The following is a 24938-nucleotide window of genomic DNA, read 5'->3' on the forward strand; positions in this document are numbered from 1 at the left end:
CTTCCTTGTTTGCCCTCGTTGACTGTTTACATCGTCCATGGCGGAAGTATCGCGGTCCAGTAAGTTCTGCTTTTGCCAAATAATATTAATGTTCACATTTAATCATGGATCTGTTATTTTTTGCAGAGGCAGGTCATACCTGGATTTACTCTGAGAGGATGAATATATTTTTTCAATAAAAGATTACGAGCCGACCGGTGTGCACGCGTGTTGTGATGTAAACACTGCAATGCATTGGCCATGCTGGCTGCTTAGATGATGAATTTTGCCTGTTTAATTTGTCTCTTACATGTTTTATGATCCGGCAGATTTTTTATTTATGGTTAAGCCATGAACAACAACAACAACACGTGAATACAGTTCTTTTTTTTATTTATTTTTATATTTTCTATATTCTTTTCCCCTTTGTTGTTAAATCTAAAATTACCCACTAAAATTATGGTAGGTTTAATCTGATTTTTGGAGTGACGTTTGAGAACTAATCTAGTGCAGTAATAAGTAACAAAAATGATTAATGATTAATTATGTTCAACTTTATGGCACCTCTGCGTGTGTGTGTGTGTGGGGGGGGGGCGTGTCACTGAAGTATAGGGAACACTCACTACACTGCTTTTTCTCTGCAAGGTGGAGAAGATCGGAGAAAATGTACTTAATGTGAGTATCTTTGCAGCAACATTGTGTTAAAGAGAAATACAGGACCAGATATTTCAATATTTTCCCTATTTTGCCTAGATTTATTTGAAATGTCTTCTCTTTTCACCTCAATGCTGTCCTTGAATTTGCACTTGCTACTTGGTTGTCACACACAGTATATTTGTCGCTCACATTTTGTTGCTACAGTGACAGTCGCTTCTGTTCTGTTGTATTTATTTCTCATGGCATTATTTTATTCATTAACCAATTGTGTCAAAATAATTTATCTGTATCGCATTGCATGTAAGAATAGATTTCTCCCCCACTCACGAGTGAATGTGAGAAAATATTCAAGACAAGAAGAAAAAAAACAAAGTCAAAGACCTGTACTCCACTCCACAGATCCTGGCGAGTTGTCTGATTGAAGACGTGCTCCTGCGGTCATGGATGAAGAGCTGCCACTTTTGGAGTGCCTGCTGCCCTCAGGTGCTTCTCACCCCTGTTGCTGTAAACACACATGCAGTCAGTCAAAAACGCATTGAAAAACACCCACTCTCCCGAGGAAATTAAAAACATCACAACGAGTGGCGTGCAGCAATTCAGAAGAATCTTATTCATGCTTGATTTTTTTCTGACAGGACTCCCATAAAAGAGCATCAAACATCTACAGATCATTCATAACACTGCAGTTCCATTGTCCAAAGTCCATTAATATGAATCTTGTCCTGAAACAAATATTTGACTTGACTATACTTTATGAGATATGCTTTATCAGTTATTAGCTTCTGTTAAGTGGAAAGTTGCAAAGTTGTCAAGTGAACTACACACACACACACAGGTATTAATTCAAAAACATGGCAAAAATGTTTTTCAATGATTCACTTTTTCCACCCAAAAAGCAACAATATTAAAATGCATGGAAAACGATTTATAAAGGCAAACATAAGAGTGGAAGATAAATGGAATACAGTGTGAAGGTGAAGGGGGGAAGCTGCTGCTGTAATCTTTGGCCCATTAATGCGATTGGAGCAATTCTGGTTTTACTTTGTCAAGGATGCAGACGTTCCCATTATTATTTTTTTTTGCTCCCCGCAGATAGAAAAATGGCAATTGCAAAGTAGCAGTCTGGAAATCTGCATTAGCAGTGGAGCAAAAGGAGGAGAGAAAAATACGGAGGCAAGATAGATGAGGGAGGAGGTGAACTAGATTTGTGAAACAATTTATCCTAGGACAGGGACTTTGACAATGAAGCATGGACATTCTTAAGACAGGAAGCAAGGAAGCGACGAGCTGACATGTTTTTGTTATTGTACTACTTTTATAGGGCCATGTTGCCATGTAATTGCAGATGGAGTACAATCCAAGGTCATAGTATTCAAAGTTCTTACTGTGGTCATACATTGAGCACACATATCTACTGCGAGTAATATCTAGCTTTCGGTTTTAAGCCCCAACATTTTCTTTTTTTGTTGATGAGGACAGGCAAATAATCAAATTATCAATCATACACACAGCACCACACTGCGTTCTTAAAACGTCTGGTTAATCATTCAAATATGGAAGCATTCATTTTGTCCTCATTTAAATTCACACTTCTCTTTGTGTGACTGCAGGCAAACAGAAGATCGGTCTGATCATCTTGAATCAGCCTTTGAATAAGGATCACCTTCACATACTATGGAGTAAAGGTACACCCTTTTTATTTATGGTCCATGTGTATGCAGATGTACGCTGACCCTTCCCTCTGTACTCTGCGTTTTTTTTTTTTCATTTTTCCTTATGTCTGTCGAATACAAATATGAACTAAAAGTGTCAATTCAAGAAACGGAAGATAGATGTTGGTTTGTAAAAATGAAAGTGAGAAGACAAAATCAAAATATAGTATGGAAAATATTTCACAAGTCATTTGAGAGATGTCACCAATTTTGTCCGTCTTATCTCTTCAGGCAGGTTGTTTCGAGAAAGTCGAGACCCCCAATGGAGATCCCCTTATCACCTTTAATTTTAAAACTTGACTTTGGAGCAACCAGGGGGCAATTGCTCAAGTATCTGAGGCTGCAGGCTGGTTCAGAAGGGGTTAAATATTTGATTAGGCAGCTTGGAGCCAGACCATGTTTTAAAATGACAGTGGATCCCCCGTTATTCGAGGATAAGGACTGAAGTGATTATACATAATTCCCCATAATAACACTTTTAAACCATAAACATACCACAGTGAAATGGAAAGTGTATGTCTGATAAAACAATTTTGACACGATTTATTTTCGATGAATTGATGAACCTTCTAAAAACGCTACACACATTTCTGCACATTCCAAGTCAATGAATTTCTTTTTTGCTCTGATGCTCAATTTGAACTTCATTTGCTTTATTTGCCCAACACCTCCCTGAGATCCTCTCTACATTCATTAGCGGTGAGCTTGTGTTCCCCTGTTGCTTTTTGCTCACAAGCGCTATGAAGACTTTGTGCTGTGCCAAATGTGCTACCTTGTCACTGAACATGACCCCTTCCCTGCCCTCTGATCACATTCCCTGTGCGATGCCTTTTAATTACATATTCATGAGAAATAACCTACCTACTTTTTTTGAAAGCTCCAGCATCTCCTTGACTGCAGCAATTATCATATTCAGAAAAGTGCTAATTTGAAGTCCCTCTGCACTGCTACAGACTGAATATTCAGCATGAATGTCTTGCCCTTAGACACACAATCTACTGTGACTCTCGAAAAGAAAACAAATTGCAAATCTGAAATCTTATGAGCCATAAACATTTCCAGTAACAGTTGATGGGGAAGTAATAATCACAACAAAGTTGTACCTAAACAACTTTATACCAACTCTTAATGTGCAACCGATTGCAGGCTTTTTTTTTTTTTTCTTCAATTGTTATTTGTGCATTTGATCTGCAAGGTCTCAAGGTGACCACCTATGCTCAATGCATTCATTAGATTCTGCATATGTTGACAAACTTCACACCAGATGCCGCTTTTGGTTGTTAAATTATGCAGACACAAGTGCACAACTCTCTGCTGGTGCGTGCCACGATCGATAAATAAATTAGCCAAAGCTAGACCTCCGCATTCAGACCATTTGCATCCCAGCCTGTAAGACCTTATTAATATTTTGGACGGTTGATTGTGGGGGGAAAAAAAACAAAAAAACATTTGTGCCCTGGAAGCATGATTAATTAAGTCTCAGTTTAATGACTTGCCAGTTGTTGCACAGTTTATACATGCACGTTAGCGGCTTTCAGAATGGCTCCAATAGTATAGCAATTTTCAAACGCTATTTTCTGTTGGAGGGCATTTGGATCATTATAAAGATTAGAAAAGCTATGACCTTGCTGCAGTCTCAAATGTTGCAGCACCATGGAAATCTGAAAGCGTCTATATTCATAAAAAAAATAAATGTTTTTGCTGTGTGCCTCGGAAATAATCCGAGGCACTTTATCATTTATTTATGAGTTCAATGACAAACAAAACCCCACACAATACTCTACAGAAAATGCTCATTATCGAAAAGGGTTACATTTTTAGGGAGAGAAACTCTCTTACATGTTGCTTATCCAATATTGTTGCATAATGGGAAAATTAATTTAATTAATCTCACATGATGTATCGATGGATTAATTTGAGGCAATATGTTTCAGGAGATTTTAATTCTACTTTAATCTATGTGACATTTGGGACTTGAGTCTTTCACTGTAACTTTCACAATATGAATTTTAAAAAGCAGTGATTTTTTTTTTTTTTTATCAACTGGCTAAAGCCTCCTCATGAGATAACTGAGGTCTTTCCATTGTCAGTCACGCATTTATAGAGATGCTGCTGTCTTTGTGTTGGTTTGAAATATTTTAATTATGTGGTAGAAAGGAATTTTCTTATCTGGTTTGCCACAAAAAGTGCAGGTTCTCTACTTCTTCTGGGCGGGGAGAGAATATCAAGGACAATCAACAATGAAACACTGCGCTGGGAAATTATTAGGCTTCTCTGATAGTTTGTTGATGACTGCCATGGGTATTTTGTGTCATTCTACACATTAATACATATTCTGGCATATTCTGTGAGTAGAACACTGGATGTAATTAAAAATAATAATAATCATCACACTTTGTATACCATCAGGACTGCTGTGAGTTAGATTAGACCCATCAAACATTGAGTGCGGCTTGATGTTGGGATGTGCCAATTTTGAATATTTCTTCTCGCAAAGATAAGGCATCTTTTCAAATAAAGTTTGAGGGAAGGTTTGGGTGGGATTTTAAAGTGCCACAAGCAATGCCGAAGAAGAGGCTTTTCTTATCAGTTTTGCTCCTGGCTCATTCTTGCTCATGGGACATCTGATGAGACGACTGAAAAGGCGTCATGGCGGATCATAGATCTCTTCGCAGCTTGAAAGTGAAAATCTCTAACACGATACGCCATGTATTTTTAATAGTGCTTATGGGCTAAACAGATGTTAGGTGTGGTGTGTGTGTGTGTCACTCTTCAGGTTGTAGTTCACATAGCGGCACCGCAGCCAGGTCTCCGCCCCCCCACCGACCCGATGAAATCCCCACACGTATACTTCAGACTTGTGATGTGCTGCCCCTGGGCTCCCTTCATCACCCCTGGGAGAGGTTGAGCAGCAGGGCGCCAAGAAGCTACAGGAAGGGAGAGTGTAGAATACCGATCAAAGGGGAGCTCAAACAGGTGCCGCGTGAGATGTTGGGAAGTGGCAACAAGCTGCTTATCTCACTCGTGCACCTTCTCACTCACATCTAGTCAACCACGTTCTCCTTCAATCACTCACCCATCGACTTTACTTGCACTCAGACACGCTGCAAGAACGTAATGAGGCAATCATGGGAGGTGACGCTTTGTATTAGATCCAAATTGTGCATGCTCCATGTTATCATTTGTTGATGTGAAACGGCTTGTTGAGGTCTGGAACTATCACACACTAGTCAGACCAAGCATCGTCTTTGCAATCAAAGATGGAGGAGTAAGTAGTGTGTATAAAATGTGTCACAATGTAGAGAGAAAAAAGATATATGTATGTATGTATACATACACACACACATTTACACACTTCCAGGCAAACATGGAAAGAAATATATAAGATGAATCAGACAGCTGTGCAAGTGTTCACCCTCTCTTTGGTGCACGCTAGAGTTACTTGCACAAGGTATGAGTGGAAAAAGCAGGACTAGATCTTTGAAGTCTTTCCCTTGTGTGCACCCTAACAGCCGCGAACATAAAAGGGCTCTTTAAAAAAAAAAAAAAAAAGGGTCTGCCTGTTCGATTTGAATTGAATAGGAGCCATGAAAGAGAATACATTTGCAAATACTTTGCATCTCATTTTGAGGAACTCTATCAGTCATTAAAAAAAAAATGCAGCAAACATCTTCATTTTTCTGCTTTTAAAAGCAGAACAGGTCATAATTGCATGTTAAAAGAGTGAACTTAGCAGTACAGAAGAAAGGTGTTCTCCTTCTAAATACTCAAGCCGCATTTTGCTTGTGCTGCAAAAGCAACTCACAAATAAATACTCGCAATGTTTTTCATCATCCAGTCTTCTGCTTGCGACAGTAGCTATGGCGTATCATGACACAGCGAGCTCCTGTTCATATCTTGCTGTCTCTTCATAGCTCTTTTGACGGCATGTGCTGATGGTGGTGCCAATCACCTATATAACATCACTGGAAAGAGTGACAGGTAAGTCTGTAAAAATTTTCCTCAATCACAATTAATTTCTGTGTATTTTTTTGTGTTGATTTATTTTAAATATGATATGTGACTATAAATGATTATAGGGCTGCCACTAATGCTTATTTTAATAATCGATTAAAGAAAAAGGTCACCAAGTATTGCGCAATCAACCAAACTAAGATGATTCACTTTTTTTTCCTCCTGAATGGACTAAATGCATTAAAAACAAAACCGGAAAGCTCACGTACGATATTAATCGACAAAGACAAAATGAGCATTGACAGTATAATTATAGTATGTAGTTTCAGTTATTTCTAACTTTTTAGAATTTGTTTCTAATTTTTGTTATGCAATAATGACCTTGATGTGTACATGGGCAAATGATACCAAGGCTGCTTTGCACATTTTGCACCCAAATGCTGTATGCTACGATATCTGGCTAATGGAAAACTGCTGTTAGCACTAAGATGGCTCTGGGGCCTCTGTGGTCCCTGAAGTGTTCAGACTTCCACATTAACACTTCAAGTTTGAACATGAATGTGTTCTTTAAAGGCTGTTGATGAAAATGAGGGTTTGACCTCTGGTTTTCCGCAACCGTTAAGGGACACCAAGTTTAGGGTGTGTTTTAATAGTCAAGGTCGGTTTGAAACAGAGTCCCACAAGATTTCATCCTTTATTCAATCATTGCACGAGTAAAATAGTTGAAAGCACTTAAAATGTACCCACCCTTGACCACGATGGGAGAATTACAGTATTAAATCTGGGCTGTTTTGTTTGTCCTATGCTTGCAGATCAGTGCACACTCTAATCTGTACTTGAGCTTGCACACAAACCATATCAAAAAAGAATTGGTTCACTGAAGCCCAGCAAGCAGGTAAATAGTTGACAAATGATGCTGCCATAATACGTACGGGGCAGCAAAGCAGTGAGAAGTGCTGCGTTTACGCTGGGGAGGGGAGGATAAAACCTATGTCACATTTGTGTGAGAATTATTCCCTTCCAATTGCCCACCGAGATGCTGCACCTGCAAGATTGCGTTCTGAAGGACAAACATAAATGGGATATTTCCACGGTAACTTATTCTGCACAAGCAATGTCCTTAAAGAGTAGCAAGCCATCATTTGTGTGTAGCAGCCTGCCTGCTTGAAGTGGAAATTATATAGTGAAATAACCACTTGGGGTGGAAATTATATAGTGAAATCAACACAAAGTTTGCAGAAATATGCTTGACCTCCAAAAGTCAAAGCCTCCTAGGTAAAATAGTGTTCTTTATTATTTGTATGGTTGCTTTCTTGCTACTTGACGTCTTATCGTCACATTCCTGTCTTTAATAACCATAACATTCAGTGCATCATTTGATTATATACAATGTTGTTTCGCATCCAGCAGTCTTCAATTACTTGGAAAGCAACATCACTCTTTTGTTCGCTACCCAGCTGAATGAATCTCAAGTACTCTTAAAGCAGTATGTGCATGATTTAATCCTCCGATAATCATGTCCATGCAAGTATGCTTCATCCACTCACACCTTCAACTCACAGATGATGTTATTTAGAATTAGCTAGTCATTTTCCACTTACCGGTAACGTAAATATGCATGTATAATGCCGTTTTCTCAATGCTGCTATTTAGAGTTAAAACATGTTGTTGACGGAAAGACAGTCTACTATCAAAGAGCTGCTCAAAACTGAAGACCCAAATATACATTCAATAATTTTCTCCATATCATCAACTTGTTAATTGTTATGATATCGCTGTAATAAAAAAAGTCTTCATAGGGCCTCAGGTGTTTGTGGAATAGTCCCCCTCTTGAGCCTCCTGGCGCTCCCCTGACTCAACCATGTATCCGCTCCTATTTCTAATTGGAAAATGACATTTGTGTAATTAGCCCATCTAATCAAATCCTCAGCTGGAGGATATAAAGTCAAGAGATGAGTGAAGAGGTAGAGGATCACAGATGAATGTAATTGGACAGCTGTGTACGTTTGTGGCTATTCAGGTGCGTCTTATATTCCAGAAATTACGGTACTTGCTCTTTTTGTCACGCTATGTTGCTGGCATAGATAGAAGAACAAAGAGAAATTTGTCATTTATAAATAATTATTTACCAGTCCAATTAAACCACGTATATAGTTCAGTTAGTGCTTCTGGGCACCTGAGAGCGACCTTTAACATCTCTTCTCTGATTCGAATAGGACTAATCAGAGCCACATCTCCTCAAGTGATGAAAAGATTAGGGGAAAGGTCGCATTGTGGTTGTTGTTCTCGGAGAGACACAGACACGCTCTCACTCGCGCAGACTCAAGCAGCCTGATTGATAGCTGCCAAAACCTAGACAAAGGTCACAGCCGCTCCCATTGCAGAGCACTGTCGGGGGTCAAATTGGTTGGAAAATTCCCAATTTCCCATCCAAATTAAACTGTCACTTGATATTAATGTGAAAGTTAGATGCACAAACATTCCCAGGAACATCATTTATGCTCATTGTGCATGGACCTATGAGATCAGTCTCATCCCAGTATGAAGGTTATTGGGGATTTCAAAAGAAAGGATGTCCTTGTGTTCATTTGTTTAGCCAACACATAATCATTACATAGCGGCACGGTGGATTAGTTAGCTACTAATTAGCATGGCTTTAGGTTTAACTGTCAGTGGAACACATGGTGTTTAGCAAAGCAAAATGATGAAGAAAAAAGATCTAGCATACTGTAGTTTTGAAAATATTGATTGTGCAGGTATGAAAAGAAAATCTAATGCTGTGAAAACTAACAACATACATATTTCTATATCTCCGTCATCACAACAAAATGACCAATTGAGGGAATTTAAATCCAATTCCAAGTGTAATCCAAAAACCGATCTCTCTCTCTCCTCACACTCGAGTTAAATGATGTCAAATGAAACCCAGACAAATACATGTCCAAATGCCCAACCAGCCATGAAATGATGTTTTGGGACAACGAGCGGCCATCATATTCACGGGTGAGCCGGCGTTTTAAAAATAAATACGCGTGTGAATTGGAACGAACGCGCTCATATTATCTGTGTACGTATGACAAATGTTCCACTCTGAGCTGCTTTACACATTCTTATGTTGTCCATAAACAATAGTTCATCGGTTTGAGTGGATTTAATGTTCCGAGCACCTACGTATTCTCAAGCCTCTTGCCCAGTTTAATTATCAGTTGTAATCCTCTTTATTATTTGGAGAGATTTGTATGGTAAACATTGATTACTTCCATCTGTATCTTTTTCAGAGGTAAATATGGATTATTGGAAATTTCAGAGGAACACAAAAATGGATTAATTTTGAGGCGAGTTGATTGCATTTAGATTGTTTTTTTTTTTTTTAAGATACCTTCGCATTTGCATACCCAAATAGCAAGTTAAGGGATGGTTCTTTGTTGAATAAATCAATTGATTGTAAATTAGCTGTGATGTTTACTATTTGACAAGTGCAACTTGACTGCACAACAGTTTCACTTACACCTCTCCAAAGTGTCAAACGTAGAGGTTATGATTTAATTAGTGTTGTTTATCTTCTGCCCATCTGCCTGCAGTGAAAATATGTTTGCAGTAGACACTCACTTTTGAATTTGCATTACATCCACCTACAAGATGTATTTATCTATTACAAAGGAGCATTAGCAGTATTTACTGGCAATAGTTTGGCAACACTTGCTTTTCTTGTCATCCTTGCAAGCTTTCTTTCTTTTTCTGCCACTCACACTCACGCTATCCTTCCATCCAGCTTCTGCCCCGACTATATCAACGGTGATTTCGATTCCATTACTGAAGAAGTCCGAGCTTTCTATGCTGACAAGGTGAGTGGGAATTACCACAAGCCAGACCTACATGAGTACTGACATCTATCTCTTGATGTGAGTTCCCTTGAATATCATTTGTGATCTTACCAAAACATTTTGATGTCTTGTTTGGATGGGTGGTGGAGAATTTGGGATAAACTATGAGACATGGCTTTGTGTGGGAGGAGAGGGAGTGTGTCCCAATACTTTTGGCCATATTGCATACCTGCACATTAAACAAAGCGTAATCTTTGTGTCTTGTGTTGTTTGTATGAAGGGATGCCGGTTGATAGAAACAAGTGACCAGGATCTTACAGATTATACCAAGTGTCTGGTCATCATGTTGGAAGAGATTCAACAAAGGAATCTGCAGGTAACAGGTTTTTTTTTTGTTGACAATTTTTTGTGAACAATGGACTATTTTTTTTAACACTACATTTCTTTTACATCAAAGTGCAGACCTGTTGTTTATCTAGGTCCAATCTTTTTGCAGTCGTATCAGTTTATTGTAAAGTGTATGCTACAATCTTTCACGGTAACAACAATTCCATATCTTCTAACAAAAAAATGCTGTTGCATAAACTAAAGAGAAAAATTTGAAATTTTTTCTCAAGCTAACAAAAAACTGTGGTTAGGATGTTTGGGGATGTTATGATGCGTGGTGATTATTTAATAAATGATACAACTAACATGCCCAGTATTAAAGAAAAATAGAAAATACTTTGGATTTTTGTTATATAACTACACAATGCAAGAAATGCAAGTTATTTGAAGAGGCGTGCATTTTTTGCCCTTTGCCTTTTGTCTGCATTGATGTCAAGCATTTTTCGCCCGCCTCCAGTGCAATGCTGAACTAAGCCAACTATTTTCTTGGCATCAACTTGAAACTAATGTACAAAAGTCAAACCCAGAAGAGTGAGAGTGTTTATACAGTTGTTCTAAAATGACTTTCCAAATATCTATATTGTGTTACCCGGTCTGACGCTTCCCTTTGTCTATTTTATTCACTATTTGAATTTTTATCTGCCTGTTGTGCGAGTGTGTTGCTCCAATCAACGTCGAGTACCACAATCACTCAGCTTTTTAAAAGATAATCAAAGATGCTCAAAAGATTTATGCAGATTGATCTGTTTGTTTTTTTTTAGATGTCAGGTTTTGCCCTTCCTTCTACTGTTCCTAGTCTGGCTGATATTCAAACCTGCGTTTGAGTGTTGGTCCTTCCGTCTGTTCTGTAAAGATAGGAGCCTAATAATCCATTTTTGAAGCTTCTGTGAAAGTGGTCGATGTCGACCCCTTTTGTTGTTTATCAGGATTTTTTAGCTTGTCTTTTATCCACAACGAACTGGTGTGCCCTTCAATTGTCTGTGACTAAGATGAGTCTACATAAAAGCAACATTTTTATCCCTTTGGTCCTCACGCTCACCCATGCAAATGTTCATCCCTGCAGCCGGTTAAAATGGATTAAATGCAAAGATGTAATCGGAATAGGTTGATGTGCAGATTGCAGAGTATTATGCGCCTGTTACAAGATTCCTCATATTAGCTCAGTCTGAATAATTTCGGGCTACATAGGAAAAGTGTATGCGCCGTGCTACTACTTTTAGGAAGTTGCAGCAAACACACAATCGATGTTCCACTGTATGTTTATCTTTTTGTATTATTTGCGGTCAGCGTTTGGAGGGACATCTCGAGCAATGAAGTCAATAACAAATCCTTGTAGTATTTGAGTTGAGTTTGTGTGTCGCTGCAGCTGTCAGCCTCTGACAGCTACTCTGCCCTCTTAACTCTTTTGGGTTTTAAAGGCTGTCAGCGTGACTGTGACTAAACTATGTGGGGACTTTGTATGAGGATTTAATTGCTGAGAGGTGCAAAAAGTGCATTGCAGCTTTAAGTTACAGAGAAAGAGGTGGCAGAAAATGCGAGTTGAAATGAATTAGCTTTGGGTGATTTGCTATTTGGGTCCTGATTCTTATAAGGATGAATTAATTTTTATAAGCAAAAGCTTTTGTTGTTGTCCTACTTTGATCATTCCGAGTTCATTATTATTATATTATTGTCATTCTTAATACTTGCTCCGGAAATACAACTATTATATTCTATTATGATCAAACTATGTACAGGTGGACGCCATTGTGACCTTGGGTGGGTTGGCGGGACGGTTTGACCAGATGATGGCTACTATTGAGACCCTCCATCACGCTCTCTCTATGACGAAACTTCCACTGTTAGTCATCCAGGAGAGCAACCTGGCCTATCTGCTCAGACCTGTGAGTCTAATTTTGTGCAATTTTCATTTAATGTTGCTTTGCAGGAACTAATAACTCAAATAATACGAATGACACAATATGCTAGTTTCCATGTGAATCTTAACAGCACAAAGTGCAAATGGGCAGCTTCTCTAAAATCCTTTCTGCTAGCTTCCGCCTTCCTCTCTCTCTCTCTCTCTCTTAAATAATCAAAAGCATTCACACTTGTGTGCTCTTATGATGCCCCACTTTGCTGTTCCGTATGAGATAAAGTGAGCCTTGTTTGATGCTCCCTGAATTGAATTTCTTCAATGCCAACCACGTCCTCACTTCCCATCCGTTGATTGACTTCACAAGTAGGCCTAGCAGGCGACATTTGGGGGACACTTCCCTTTTGTTTGCCTCCATCCTTTCTCCATTTTCTCCTCTTTTGTTTATTTTTAAGATCTTCACGGAAGACTGCTACCCTTTCCGCTGAAACCGTCTAATAGTTAAAGAGATCCTCTCCTCCCTCGCTATTTCTTGTCATTATTCCAAAGGCGCGTTGTCATTTGCTGCTTTATACATCGACACCTCCAATTAATCTTACTTCAGCGAGAGTAAATTAAGCTCATTTGTCAACACAGCGCCAATTTGCCAGCAACTGATGAACGCAGATGCCTGTACATGAAGGTGAGGGCGACCTTTGAAAAGCATAGCGCCCGTTTGTCGAGTTTACATTTGTAATTCAAGTGGTTACAAGTGGAACTAAATATGCTGCTCGCTAACCTACAGCTTCATCACGCACTGAGTTCTCTGATTATGGTTGAACTTAATTGCTCAATAACATGCCCAATTTGTGTTCATTGGCCAATCTGACATTCAGACCTAAATAGTCCTAAACAATGATGTCAACAATGATCACAAATACTGTATGCCCTAGTTTATGAGCTCATACGTCATTCTTTCCAGCATCCCGCTGTATCTGACTTGTGTATTAATAAACACGGAGTAGAATATTTGCATTCTGTTTGCAGGGCAAGCATACGCTCAGGGTGAACACGGGCCTAGAGGGGGATTGGTGCAGCCTTATTCCAGTTGGGGGACCCTGCCAAACAACCACCACTGGACTCAAATGGAACCTGAGTGAGTCTCAAAATTATTGAACAATTCATTTTGATCATATTCTTGCTGGCCAATATAGAGATTAATTTCATAATATTTTTTTTAGATTGATGTGACAGTTTTGATGTTGCATAGTAATCCTCAAGGTATTTGTTTTCTTTATTTATTCATGTTAAATGTTACTTTAAAACTATAGGGCGAGATCATGAAGATTTTTAGCATATATAAGGTCCTTAAGGTTGGTGACCTCTGCTCTATGACGTCCTGTACAAATTTAAATTGCTGATTTTAGTGACATCTAGTGGGCTGCATTGCTCAACGCGACCCCAATTAATTCTGCAGTCAACAATCAAGATGATACATTTAGGCCAATTATCAACTCTTTGGTCAGACATTTTTCTTTTCAAGTATTAGGATACCAAAAGCTAGTTGCAGGCTACTATAGACTCATCACAGTTCTCAATATTGTGTTCCATCCCTGGCAAAAGTTCCATTTAAGTGCAACAGACAGCATCCGTTCATTTCCTTCCTCTCTGTTGTCAACTAATCCGTTGTAAATAAGTCATGCGGCTTCCTTCCGTAACAGTTCATTTCCACGCCAAGTGTACAAACAGTAAATTGGCTTTCTCCAGTTGCATGCATACTAAAATAGTCATAAAAAAAAAAAAGAAAAAAGGGGGAAGGGGCTTTGTATGTTTCACCAAAATGTGAGATGTGTGGCATATGTGCAAAACATGCCACATAATCTTTAACAGTGGAAATCCAATCAGATGTTCATTTGAGAAGCCCTGTGGTCTTATCCCGGAACCTAGTCCCATAACCAGCTGGGTTCTTAATGAGTTGGCACCAACCAAACCTACTCCCGCCCGAGGGGAACCTGGTCCGTCTGTCAGGGGAGAAAGTGTGTGTGTCTGCTTCTTGGTGGCATCTATTCAGACTCTGTGCATGTTTCAGGAGTCCCTACATTTGCTCAAGCATGCTAAAATTATCCTTCAACATTTTCTTATTATATATATATGTTTGAATTCCAGAGTGTGTGTGTGTGTGTCTTCTATTCTAATTCATTAATGTTTGTGGTTAGATCAGCCTCAGTATTTACTTGGCACCCTTTGAATTTGTCTTGGGCATTTCTTGATTTGGAAGTCCAACGTAAACGTGCTGCTGATAACAAGACGCTTAATGAGATGCATACTATATTTAGAAAATCTCATCAGAGCAGGGGATGGAGGCCAGATTTCAAGAATGTAAACTTATTAAAGTAATTTTCTTAGTTGAGTGTATGGGAGGGAAAACTTTAAATAAATTAAATCAAATGGAATTAAAAAGTTTTGAATTTTCCAAGACGCAATCAATCACTTCCTCACAATTAATTGATCACTCTCCACATCCCTAGTTGCTTATTTTGGAGCGTTTGCGTGACACAAAGACATTAAATCTCCATTGAAGATATCCCTCAAATATTGGTTCAAAGCCAGACTGATTAAAAATACATGATAAGTTTTGGGTTGCTCATCACAGCCTTTCTGGGCCCATGGAGACGTTATGCCCGCTTACATTAAGAGCTCATTAAAACGCTTGCTTTAAGAATCTAAAGTTCAGTATTAGATCATGATGTTTTGCGTCAGGGTTTCAATTTGAAATGAGTTGTTGCCACCCCAGGGTAAAGTACATGAAGAGCTAAATTACTCTTCGCTCAGAGTGATTTTATAATGTAGTCACATTTTGACTTTTTTTATTTAAATAATTCATAAAGTTGCAGACTTAAAATTGACGAGAACGATGACGGAGGTAAGTTTGACTTGCATTTGGGGGAGGTAAAACGTCAGCTCTGATTTTTGTCAAAAGTGCATTTGAGTTTCTCGCCTTTAAATTTGCATTTTAGATACGTTGTTTTGTGTTCCAACATAGAAATACATTTAAAAAAATAGTTAATTATCTGTTTGCTTACAAGATGTTGTTGACTGTCGCCTCTGGCTTTAAGTATCACAGGAAGACTAAAAACTGATTTAAAATATATTTAAATGAATTATTTCTACATCTGAACTGCTTTGCTGCCTTTACACAAAAACATTCAGTTGGAAAATGAGCAAAACTATCAGCTACTACACGTAAAGTACATATTGGCAAGCATGTGCTAAACACATTTGAAGTGTGGAAAGAGGTCTGGATTGAACACTTGTGCTTGTTCAAGTTGTTTATTTTATCACTGCAGCATGTCTGCAATATTGTAAGCAATGAAATCTGGCGATTGTAAAGGGAAGGAAATAACGAGCCTTGAAGTGAGTTTTAGCAAAGCGGCCCCCTCAGACTGCTCATATTCCTCTCTCTTATATTAACTGCTTCACGTAACGTCGACTGTGCAATGAGAGGAAATAAAGGTGTGGCCTATGCTGGCTGTCGAAGGAGAGCGAGCACATGACTACTGCAGCGGTGTTCCAGATGATCCTTTTAAAACTATCTCGATGATTATGATGTATTAAACCAGGATTATGGATGACTTTAATAATTATGAGACACATTTATTGTTGATTATTCCGGTCTCGACCGCAACCAACAAATGCTTTGTTGATTCGGTAGCTTACGAGTTTTCAAACAATATTCGAATTTGCTAAATAGATTGAGATGGTGTGCTTGATCAAATTCTTGAATTTTTTTTTTTTTTTCCCCCTCATGGAGCCCAACTGCAACAACCCATTGGTTTGTTTTCATCGAACAGCAGCTCGATCCTTTTTAGTGTGCAACTCACACACGTGTAGCAACCCAAATCATTCACTTCTCGTCTCTATTTTTGGAACCAAAGATCCCGTCTCATTCCATTTTACACCATGTCCCAACAATGTTTTTCATAACAAAAACCAGACCCATCGTGTAACATCACCCCTGATGCATCTCAGTAGCCAACCGAGTGTGACAAACAAAGATGACATGACAAGATGTTTTTTTTTTTTTCATGTTGAGTTCAAATGTGCAAAATATTCTCTTCCCCTGCACTTATTACAGCCCAGGCTCCCTAATGGAGTAATATTGTATACTATGCGGCTTGTTGAATCAAGCCTGATGTGCAGGGAGGAGAGAGGTAGAGCAGAGCAGACATTTAAGAGCCTGTAGATGACCATGGCTCAAAGGGATTTTTGTCCAGACCGCTGTCTAATAAAAGGACTGCAGTGCAGTAATGCTACTAAGGGGGCAATGTACCACTAAATAATGAAGAGACTGCGGTATGGCAAAGGTAACAATGTAAGAGGCAAACGCAGAGGTTTCAAATGAAATGCAGTAAAATCCTCCAATATAAAAAGACTGAATGGAAATGATTGTTTAATCAATGGCATCCACATTTGCAGTGGTTCACACTTTGTCCTCGTTTGCACTCATCTTACCCTTCACCTTTTCATTATTGCAAACAGAATTCACCAATTGTGCTTCTACAAGGATGGAAAAGGCATTCTTCTATGAACCAATGCATTTTGTTGGAGAAAAAGAAATATTAAGACATTTTTCACATAACTGGACAACTACAATTATATTTTCTGTGTGTGTTATAGATGGTAAAAATGGCAAAACACAACCACGTGTTGTATTCTAGCCCACATTGAATGCTAATGTTTCAAGTCTTAATAGCTGACACTGACTTAATTCAATTATTTTGTAGCTCAAACTTAGCGGCTAATACCAATGATTATGCAAACTCTGGCTGAGTTTTCTGCACTCTTGATTAGTCAAGACCCCGGGCATGAACCCACATGAAATTCTCCAGGCCTCTCTCAGCTTGTTTAATTGGCCCTGCCTACAGTAACGCGTTTAGAGCCCTGCCAATTTATTTGCAAAATAAGCCTTTCCCTGCCTCATTTTCCTTCTCATTGTGAATTCATTTGCCCTTTATGTACCCCACAACCAAGTGGCTGTGCAATCATCCACTATGACGTGAATATGACATTGGATGCCATTGAAAGCAATGAATGTCTGTTTAGTCTTAGAGAGTGCTTGGAAGAAAAAAAAAAATATATATAGTTTTCCATCAAAATAATATTTTGATATCTGGGTAGATATCGTATATACAGTCATCCTTAATAGACGTTTTTGAAACTGTGTCCAAATGCCCCAAGGTGTTTTTTTTTTCTTCTTCTTCCCCCCCACTTTTGCCATTTTGAATCTCACCAGCTGCCATCTGTTATTTTTATGATGGATGTATTTAATTAAATAGCATACCACATAAATGTTATCCAGTAGGTTACATGAAGTGTTACATAATTACTTATAGAATAAATCTTATACCAATATATTTTTTTTTTTACTAATTGTGACTTTACTGTATCATCTAGAATGTTTTGGGGTACACAAAATACTTTGAATTCATTGCCTTATCCACACAGCCAAAGATTTTTTAAATGATTAAAAAAAAATTGTATTCAAAGCTACTTGGCCTTGTTTTTTGGGCCTATTCCTTCCTGCAGAATGACTTTAATTCACTGAAGGGGTTTTGACAATGAATGGCTTTTTTTGAGGTCATGTCACAGCATTTCAATCAGATTCAAGTGTGCACTTTGACGAGGCCATTTTTTTTTCACAAATTGGGAAGTTGATTTTGTGGTGTCTTTTTTATTGTAGTCCTGCTGCCCAACACGAGCGCGGTTCAACTTGAAGTAATGAACTGATGGCCAAACATGACATTAAAATTAGCGCAGGGGGAGAAAAAAAATTGGTGTATTTTTAGTGCCCTCATAACACAATCCTCCAAATGCTAACAGGTGGACTTAGACAGCATCGTCTCCTGGTGAGGTAACGCAATCGAGCACTTATAATTAAAAGTAAACTTCTGGAGAAGATTACAAAGCTAAGCCTTGTTGTTAATTGGAAGTGGGTTGTTTATGAAACGTAAACACGCCGGTACAGCGCAGAGCATTTTAATGAGAACTGCGTGACATGATCCATTTTTGTGTGGTTCAGTTCAAAACCCTAGTAACTGGAAAAGAGCAATTGGACAGCTTAGAGTCAAAGAGTAAACCAAGCATGAATATTTGGAAGCACACTTAAATACGTTTAAACACATAATGAGCGTTTTTCTGTGTGAAAAAAAATAAGCAGAATGCTTTGAACTACTCAAGCAGCAGGGAAAGAAAGTATTATGAGATGTTTGCTTTCGTTTAATACATTTTTTTTTCTCCCTATACACGGCCGCTTCAAAATGTTTGTAGCTGAAGCTTTGTATTTTTGTAATATGTGTGTTTTGTCACACGGTTAGATGCATCTGTTGTGCTTCAGGTTTTAACCAGCAGCCCAGCAGAAGTGCCATCATTTTTTTTACAATATGCTAACCCAGACCTTGACCTTTCTGTTCTTTGTTTTTATTCTTTTAATCTTTTTTTCTGTCATTTTGTTGTCTGGCTTTCTAGTCAACATGATGCTTTGCTGCCCTTGGAATCACGAGGGGGGGGGGGCTTCTCGTTAAAGTAGTGCACTCTTGTATAAACACATGCACACATTTTGAACCGGAACGCCTATTAGCTGTGACCTTGTCATCTGCTTGCACAGTTTTCCACCTCAAAAGCCCTCCATTAAGTCCAAGGCAAGGACACTGTCTTATTGCCCACAATCACCAACCAGCAACCCATCATTTGCAACTTTCTCCATCTTGAAGGTTAACTTAACTCTCAAACTGTTGACTCTCTTAGACAAATCCAGTGGCAGCATCATAAACATTTAATAGAAGTGGATATCCAGGCGCGAAGCAGATGGTGCTGACAGCGCAAGCGTCGACGTATGCCACGGGCAATAAATAAGAGTACATAAAGGGAGAAAGAATTGGCGTCACACTCATCATGTGATATTCACCAACTTTCTTTATATAAAGCTCACAGTCAGTTGCATCCATGATGTTACAACTGGGTATAGTAGAAAATCTGTTTGAGAAAATCACTTGGCAAAGCCTGATATCATCCAAAATGTTAATACAATTATTATTTTTTTTAAATATGAATAAATTACGGTACGGAGGCCCCCCCAAAGTAACCAAACCAAACTCCTCCAAAATGAACTGAAGTTTGCCGCCAAGTAAAGAAGGAAATGCAAACCGGATTTGCCGGCGTCTTCATTCAATATGATTTGATTTGTTTGAATAATGCGAAGCGAAGCATTTACATAAATATTTGCTTCCTCACCTTCTGAAAACCGCATACAAATGCGAGCTTAGCATTCATTCATTTAAAACTTCCCAGAGATGAATATTTCTTTGCGGAATGAAAATATTACGTTACTTCAAGAAGGTTTGCTGGGGGATGAAGTGAATCAGCTCTTATACTGTGTAAATTTTCGGGATTGTTTCTGTGACCCTAAGCTTATTACTCCAAATGTTCTAGCTTCTGAGATAAACCTTTTCTGACAGGTTTTCCTTTTAGGCAAACTTCCAGGGGATTTTCTCGAAAGCCTGTTATTGATTTTGAACGCAAATGTGAATTGTTAGTGAACTCTCGGGTGAAGTTATTAACTGTGATGTTCAAACTTTCAACTATTATCTCGACGTGCATGTCAAATAATGCAAGCTTTTGATTTTTGAAGCCCATGCAAATTCAAAAAGGTTGAAGTGCACTTTCTGGCAATTACTGATTTTCATTCATAATTACATTTGATGTTTCAATTAGCTGAAAATATCATAATGGCCCTCCGAAAGAAGCTACTACAATGCGGCACGCGCAAAAAATGAGTTTGACACCTCTGGTTTAAATCTAGGGTTAGGGTTTCAAAGTAGGCTTTCATACTAGAGTTAGGGTTTCAAAGTAGGGTTTAAAGCTAGGCTTAGGGTTTCAAACATGGGTTTAAAGCTAGGGTTAGGGTTTCAAAGTAGGCTTAGGGTTTCAAACTAGTGTATAAAGTAAAAGAAGCCTGAAAAAGACATCCAAAGACAGCAATAGTTCCTCCTCCACTCTGTCAGGAAAACCCCCAAATTCGCTTTCACCACATTCCGAGTATCGGGGAGTCGACTGGTCCTCCTCCTCTGGGTAATTTGTTGTGAAAATCCGCACCCTCCCTGTACAGCTGGCAGGTCCTTTCAGCTATGGCACGCTGGAAATGCAATTACAGGCGGCAAACATCCCCATTGTTATCACTGGAGGGTGCGATGCTGATTCTCAACCCCCTCTGTGGAGTATTGATCGGTATTACCTTTGATGGGGGGATTACTAATGAAGCTATTTGTCCCCTTAGTAAAGACTGCACAAAAGTTGAGTTTATGTTGTTTATTGAGGAATGTGTACTCAGTGCATGTGCACTATGTGCGAGGTGGACTTGTAAAAGACCACTGTCATCCTTTGATGGTGTTATACTGCCCCCAGTGTTCATTCTGAGTATTACTACTGTAACTTAGCCCTATGCAATGCTTGGACTATTTTCCCTGCTGATGGATCCCTTCACGCCAGCACTTTAATATTTCTCCTCCTTTACTTTGTGGTTCAGGCTCTCTGCTCACTCAATTATTAAGCAACACCCCGAGCAGCAAAGAAAAAAATCTTTGTTTTCTGTCAATCCAACGAAATGCTTGTTTTGCAGCCTTTGAAGCAGAAGAAGCTGTTTTTACTGTTGTTTGATGGTTGTGCAGGTGCCAGTAGACGAGTCTTTGTCTTCGTTGTCTACTGACTTTGTTCTCGCCTGTTCTTTTTGCATTGCATTGAAGGAGCTGCACCACTTTGACTTTTTATATTCTCAACAACTTGTGCATTTTAATGCAATTCATGGATGGATAAATTATGCAATTATTGATACACTGATATACTATATATACTGATACAACTGTACTGCACTAAATCATCTGGACCACTAAACCCAAACACCTTCTAATCCCAACATTTAATTTGACTCAATAGCAGAACTGTCAGGTCAAAAATTGCTTCAACATTATTTATCTGACATCTCATTTGCCACAGACTGGGAGAACATGCAATAGCAGGCCCCTGTAATAAAAGAGTAAATGAAAGTGATCGTCTTACGTCTGCCTCCCGAGCTTTGCCCTTGTTCTATTAGACACAGTCCAACACATCCACTCACAGGGCGCTTTTCTGCTCAACTTACTCATGGCAAATGATGTGTGAACAAATCTAATACTAAATGGAATTTCGACACCCAAAGTCAAATTTCACTATTTACTAGCACATTGAAGTACAGTCCGTGGTATTTCCAATAAAACATTCTTTTGAGTAAAAAAAGATATTTACTGGCACATTTCCGATAAAACATTATTTTAAGTAAAAAAACATGTTACCAAAACGAAGGGTGAAGTAGTCCTTCGTTGTCCTCAAGTTAACTGTTTCTGTGATTTCTACTTTGACCACTGGAGGTCAGTGTTGGTCACTTTTGCATATGTACTAGCATTCTCAGGTCTTGGGTGAGGTGGAGCCTATTCCAGCTGACTTGTCATATATTCATGATTTTTCCCTAATGAAGTAGACTGTTATTAGGTACACCTGAAATTGCGGTGTACCTAATGGAGTGTTCGTGTGACGTCACAGATCAACAAGCCAATCAGAAAGTGGGGGTGAGGGAGGGTGTGGCCTGTTATTAGGTACACCTGAAAGTGACGGTGTACCTAATAGTGTCCGAGTGACGTTGAAACAGCCAATCAGGAGGCGGGTGTGGCACTTTTCCCTATTAATTATTCAAATTCAGTGACATGCGATGAGGTTCATGACTGGGGAGGCACTGACGCCCCCCCCCCCCCCCCCCCTGTAAAATCTAGTGTGGCTTATTCATTATTTAATTTGAAGTATTTTAATTAAAATCTCATATCAGCAGTCATCACACATAAAAACACTCAATAAAGCACATGGAATCAAAAATGATTGTACTTACCACTCTGTTTGAAAAGACATGATCTGAAGTCCTGTTGTCCGAATCAAACATTTTAACTCCGGAGTTGCTCTTCCTTTACTGATGACCTCCTGCTTTGACCAAAAATCCATAGTTGAAAATCCTTTGGATATGTAATCCTCCATTGTAAAACGAAATGCAAAAACAGAAGAAGAAAAAACCCAATGTAAAACGAAATAAATGGACGATTGCTCCTCAGCTGTTCACTGCAAATTTGAACTGGAGATCTCTTGTTCTACAGGTAGGCACATGAAGCATCCCGGGATCACTAGCACCTCCTGCCATAAGGCTGGAGAACCTCAGTAATTGAATGCACAATTACTTGTACAGAGTGGAATGTCTCTGGCAACCAATGACTGTTTTTATGCTCTACTTATTTTGTTTCAGTGACAATTAAAAAGAAAAAAATCAACTCATTGCCTAAATGATGTATTGTTTCTGTCATCCAGATAACCAGGTTCTGCAGTTCGGGAAGCTGGTGAGCACATCTAACACCTACGAGTCAGTTTCTCCTGGACATCCCAGGAGGTGCGTAACAGTCTGCACAGACCAGCCTCTGCTTTGGAGCATGGGCATCCTTAAAGGACAACAATAATCCATCACTTTTTATTTTTTTAACTTCATAATAAATTGTGATTGAACTGAAGATAATGCAGGATCATCAAAATCATTTTTTAAGCCACACTAGGTTTATTTTAGGTGAAGTGTTTAGCCCACTAGGGGCACATAGAACATACTGTGAATACAATTAAATCAATCATGATGAGGAATTTGCAAGAGTTTATTGGTCAGATGAGGAAAAACAAACACTCATCTTGCACCCCTATTTGTTGTATTTACAAAACGAAAGAAATGTCAACAGAAAATGTCATCCCTTCAGTCCACCCAGCACAACTTCGCACATCTGTCTCCTGGATCCAGATGTTAAGGCCATTTAACCACCACTGCAAGACAAAATAAGAATAATGGCATTATGTTGTGCACATACATTTGAATAAGAAGCTTGTATCATGTTTGTCCATGTCTTGCAAATGTGCCATCATTGATTGCTGATGATGACAGTTTACAGATTGAAATGATCAAACTTTCTGAATTGTGCAAAAATAAATTACACTTTAGTTCACTCTAGGCAAGAGGCTGAATAATTAGATGTCCTTCCACTAGATGGCAGAAGGTACATAATAACAGTATGTCAATTTTCTTTTATTTACATTTAACTTGAGGTGATAAATCTACATGGAAGCCGAAAACACCAAAGTGTAACTTACACAATGATGTTGTTGATGGGGATATGGATCAGCTTAACGAAGAACCCAATGAAACCCATGATAGCGAATCCGATCGCTGTGGCCATTGCAATTTTCTGGAATTCTGGAAAAAGATGATCAGAAATAGTTAATTAAAGCAACAAGTGGTCCCCGACAATCCAAAGAGTGTACAAACCTTTCCTGTCGGGTTTTGTGCATCTCTTTACCAGCCTTATCGAGTCTTTGACGAATTGCCGACTGGGCTCAACAAACTGCATTACTTGATCCATGTTAGCTGAGAAAAGAAAGCGTCACATGAAAAAAATAAAAAGAACTCAAACAATGCACATGTTGGTAGTTGGAAATTTTTTGTTGAATAAAAATAAGAGTGTAGTCGTTTTACCTCGTTTGTTTTCGTGTTTGATGAGGAGAGTAGAGGATCGCAGCCACGTAGCTCTTCGGCTATATTAGAAGGGCTGACGTGTATATAACACGCGCATGAGCGCAAACTCTTTCTCGTCTCTTGTTTTAGTATGTAATGTTCACACTGCCCTCTGGCGGCCTGGGTGTGTTTCAAGGAACGACCTAGAAGAAATATAAATGCAATTTCTGACTGAGCTGTATTTTTATTCTATGTTCTGTGCTTAGTGAGGTAGTGCATAGATTTAAAAGTTCCGTCTATATGTCCCCTTTGAATGATGTCGTGGTGCAGGAAACAGATGGTCTTAACTACATGGATTTTCTCCTTTTCAAATCTTTATTTGATTTTATTATTCTCGTGCTGTAATTGTAATTCAAATTTGGTTCACAACTGTGTGAACTCATTTCGCCAGTAACACATTCCACGGGTGTTCATAATCTCTCATGTGATTTAGATTAGAACTTTTTTCCCCTTCTCCACCCAATAAATACTCAGCAGTGGCACATTTAAGTCGAGTGTATGTGTTGCATTCATCAGGCCACTTGAAAAAGAAATGAGTACCAAATCCAGAATACTTGTGACCGTTTATAAAAAACAAAAAACAAATGGTGAGGACTAGATACGTACAACTGTGCAAGAATGTTAATGCCCCTAACAAAAGTGCTTTATGCATGATGCTTTTCACATTTAACATGATCCAAAGTCCTTGCTAGCATTGTTTCTTCATTCCCAGGTGATTCCAAGCATGTTGCAGCTGCTCTCCCACAGCTTCTGGGCCAAATCATCATTTGAGCCATTTCTGGAGCACCTTGCAGGAGCGCAGTCACTGAGAGCACAAAGAAATGGGTTTCACTAATAATATCTGCAAGGCTTAGGGTTTCAAAGTAGGGTATCTTGTGAAGAGTGATCATGTTGTCTGTCCGCTAGTAAGGAGGCAC

The 24938-nt window shown here is 38.8% G+C and overlaps 3 protein-coding genes across 4 annotated transcripts in view; 1 reads left to right on the forward strand and 2 right to left on the reverse strand.

Moving 5' to 3' along the window:
• Positions 1-24606, forward strand: tpk1 (thiamin pyrophosphokinase 1). 2 transcript variants are annotated; one of them, XM_049749940.1, is made up of 10 exons: positions 1-59; positions 625-654; positions 1036-1119; positions 2247-2321; positions 6263-6329; positions 10075-10147; positions 10407-10502; positions 12250-12396; positions 13392-13500; positions 22782-24606. In XM_049749940.1, exons 3-10 carry the CDS (start codon positions 1077-1079, stop codon positions 22925-22927), a joined length of 756 nt encoding a protein of 251 aa, XP_049605897.1. In that variant the 5' UTR covers positions 1-59; positions 625-654; positions 1036-1076; the 3' UTR covers positions 22928-24606. The 2 variants fall into 2 exon arrangements, with proteins under 2 accessions (XP_049605897.1, XP_049605898.1); XM_049749941.2 differs by lacking the exon at positions 625-654 and having other exon boundaries at positions 14-59.
• sec61g (SEC61 translocon subunit gamma) lies at positions 23096-24151 on the reverse strand. The gene is made up of 4 exons (XM_049749942.1): positions 23983-24151; positions 23776-23874; positions 23601-23703; positions 23096-23276 (listed from the first exon to the last, which is right to left on the reverse strand). Exons 2-4 carry the CDS (start codon positions 23867-23869, stop codon positions 23267-23269), a joined length of 207 nt encoding a protein of 68 aa, XP_049605899.1. The 5' UTR covers positions 23870-23874; positions 23983-24151; the 3' UTR covers positions 23096-23266.
• The window catches only part of zgc:112332 (uncharacterized protein LOC553712 homolog), a 4646-nt gene continuing 4025 nt past the window's right edge, over positions 24318-24938 (reverse strand). The window contains exon 7 of the mRNA XM_068648841.1: positions 24318-24826. Coding sequence (XP_068504942.1) covers positions 24724-24826 — 103 coding nt within the window. The 3' untranslated portion in view covers positions 24318-24723. The remainder of the gene's footprint in view (positions 24827-24938) is intronic.

The sequence above is a fragment of the Syngnathus scovelli genome, chromosome 18 (genome assembly GCF_024217435.2).
Source record: "Syngnathus scovelli strain Florida chromosome 18, RoL_Ssco_1.2, whole genome shotgun sequence".
Classification (NCBI taxonomy): Eukaryota; Metazoa; Chordata; class Actinopteri; order Syngnathiformes; family Syngnathidae; genus Syngnathus; species Syngnathus scovelli.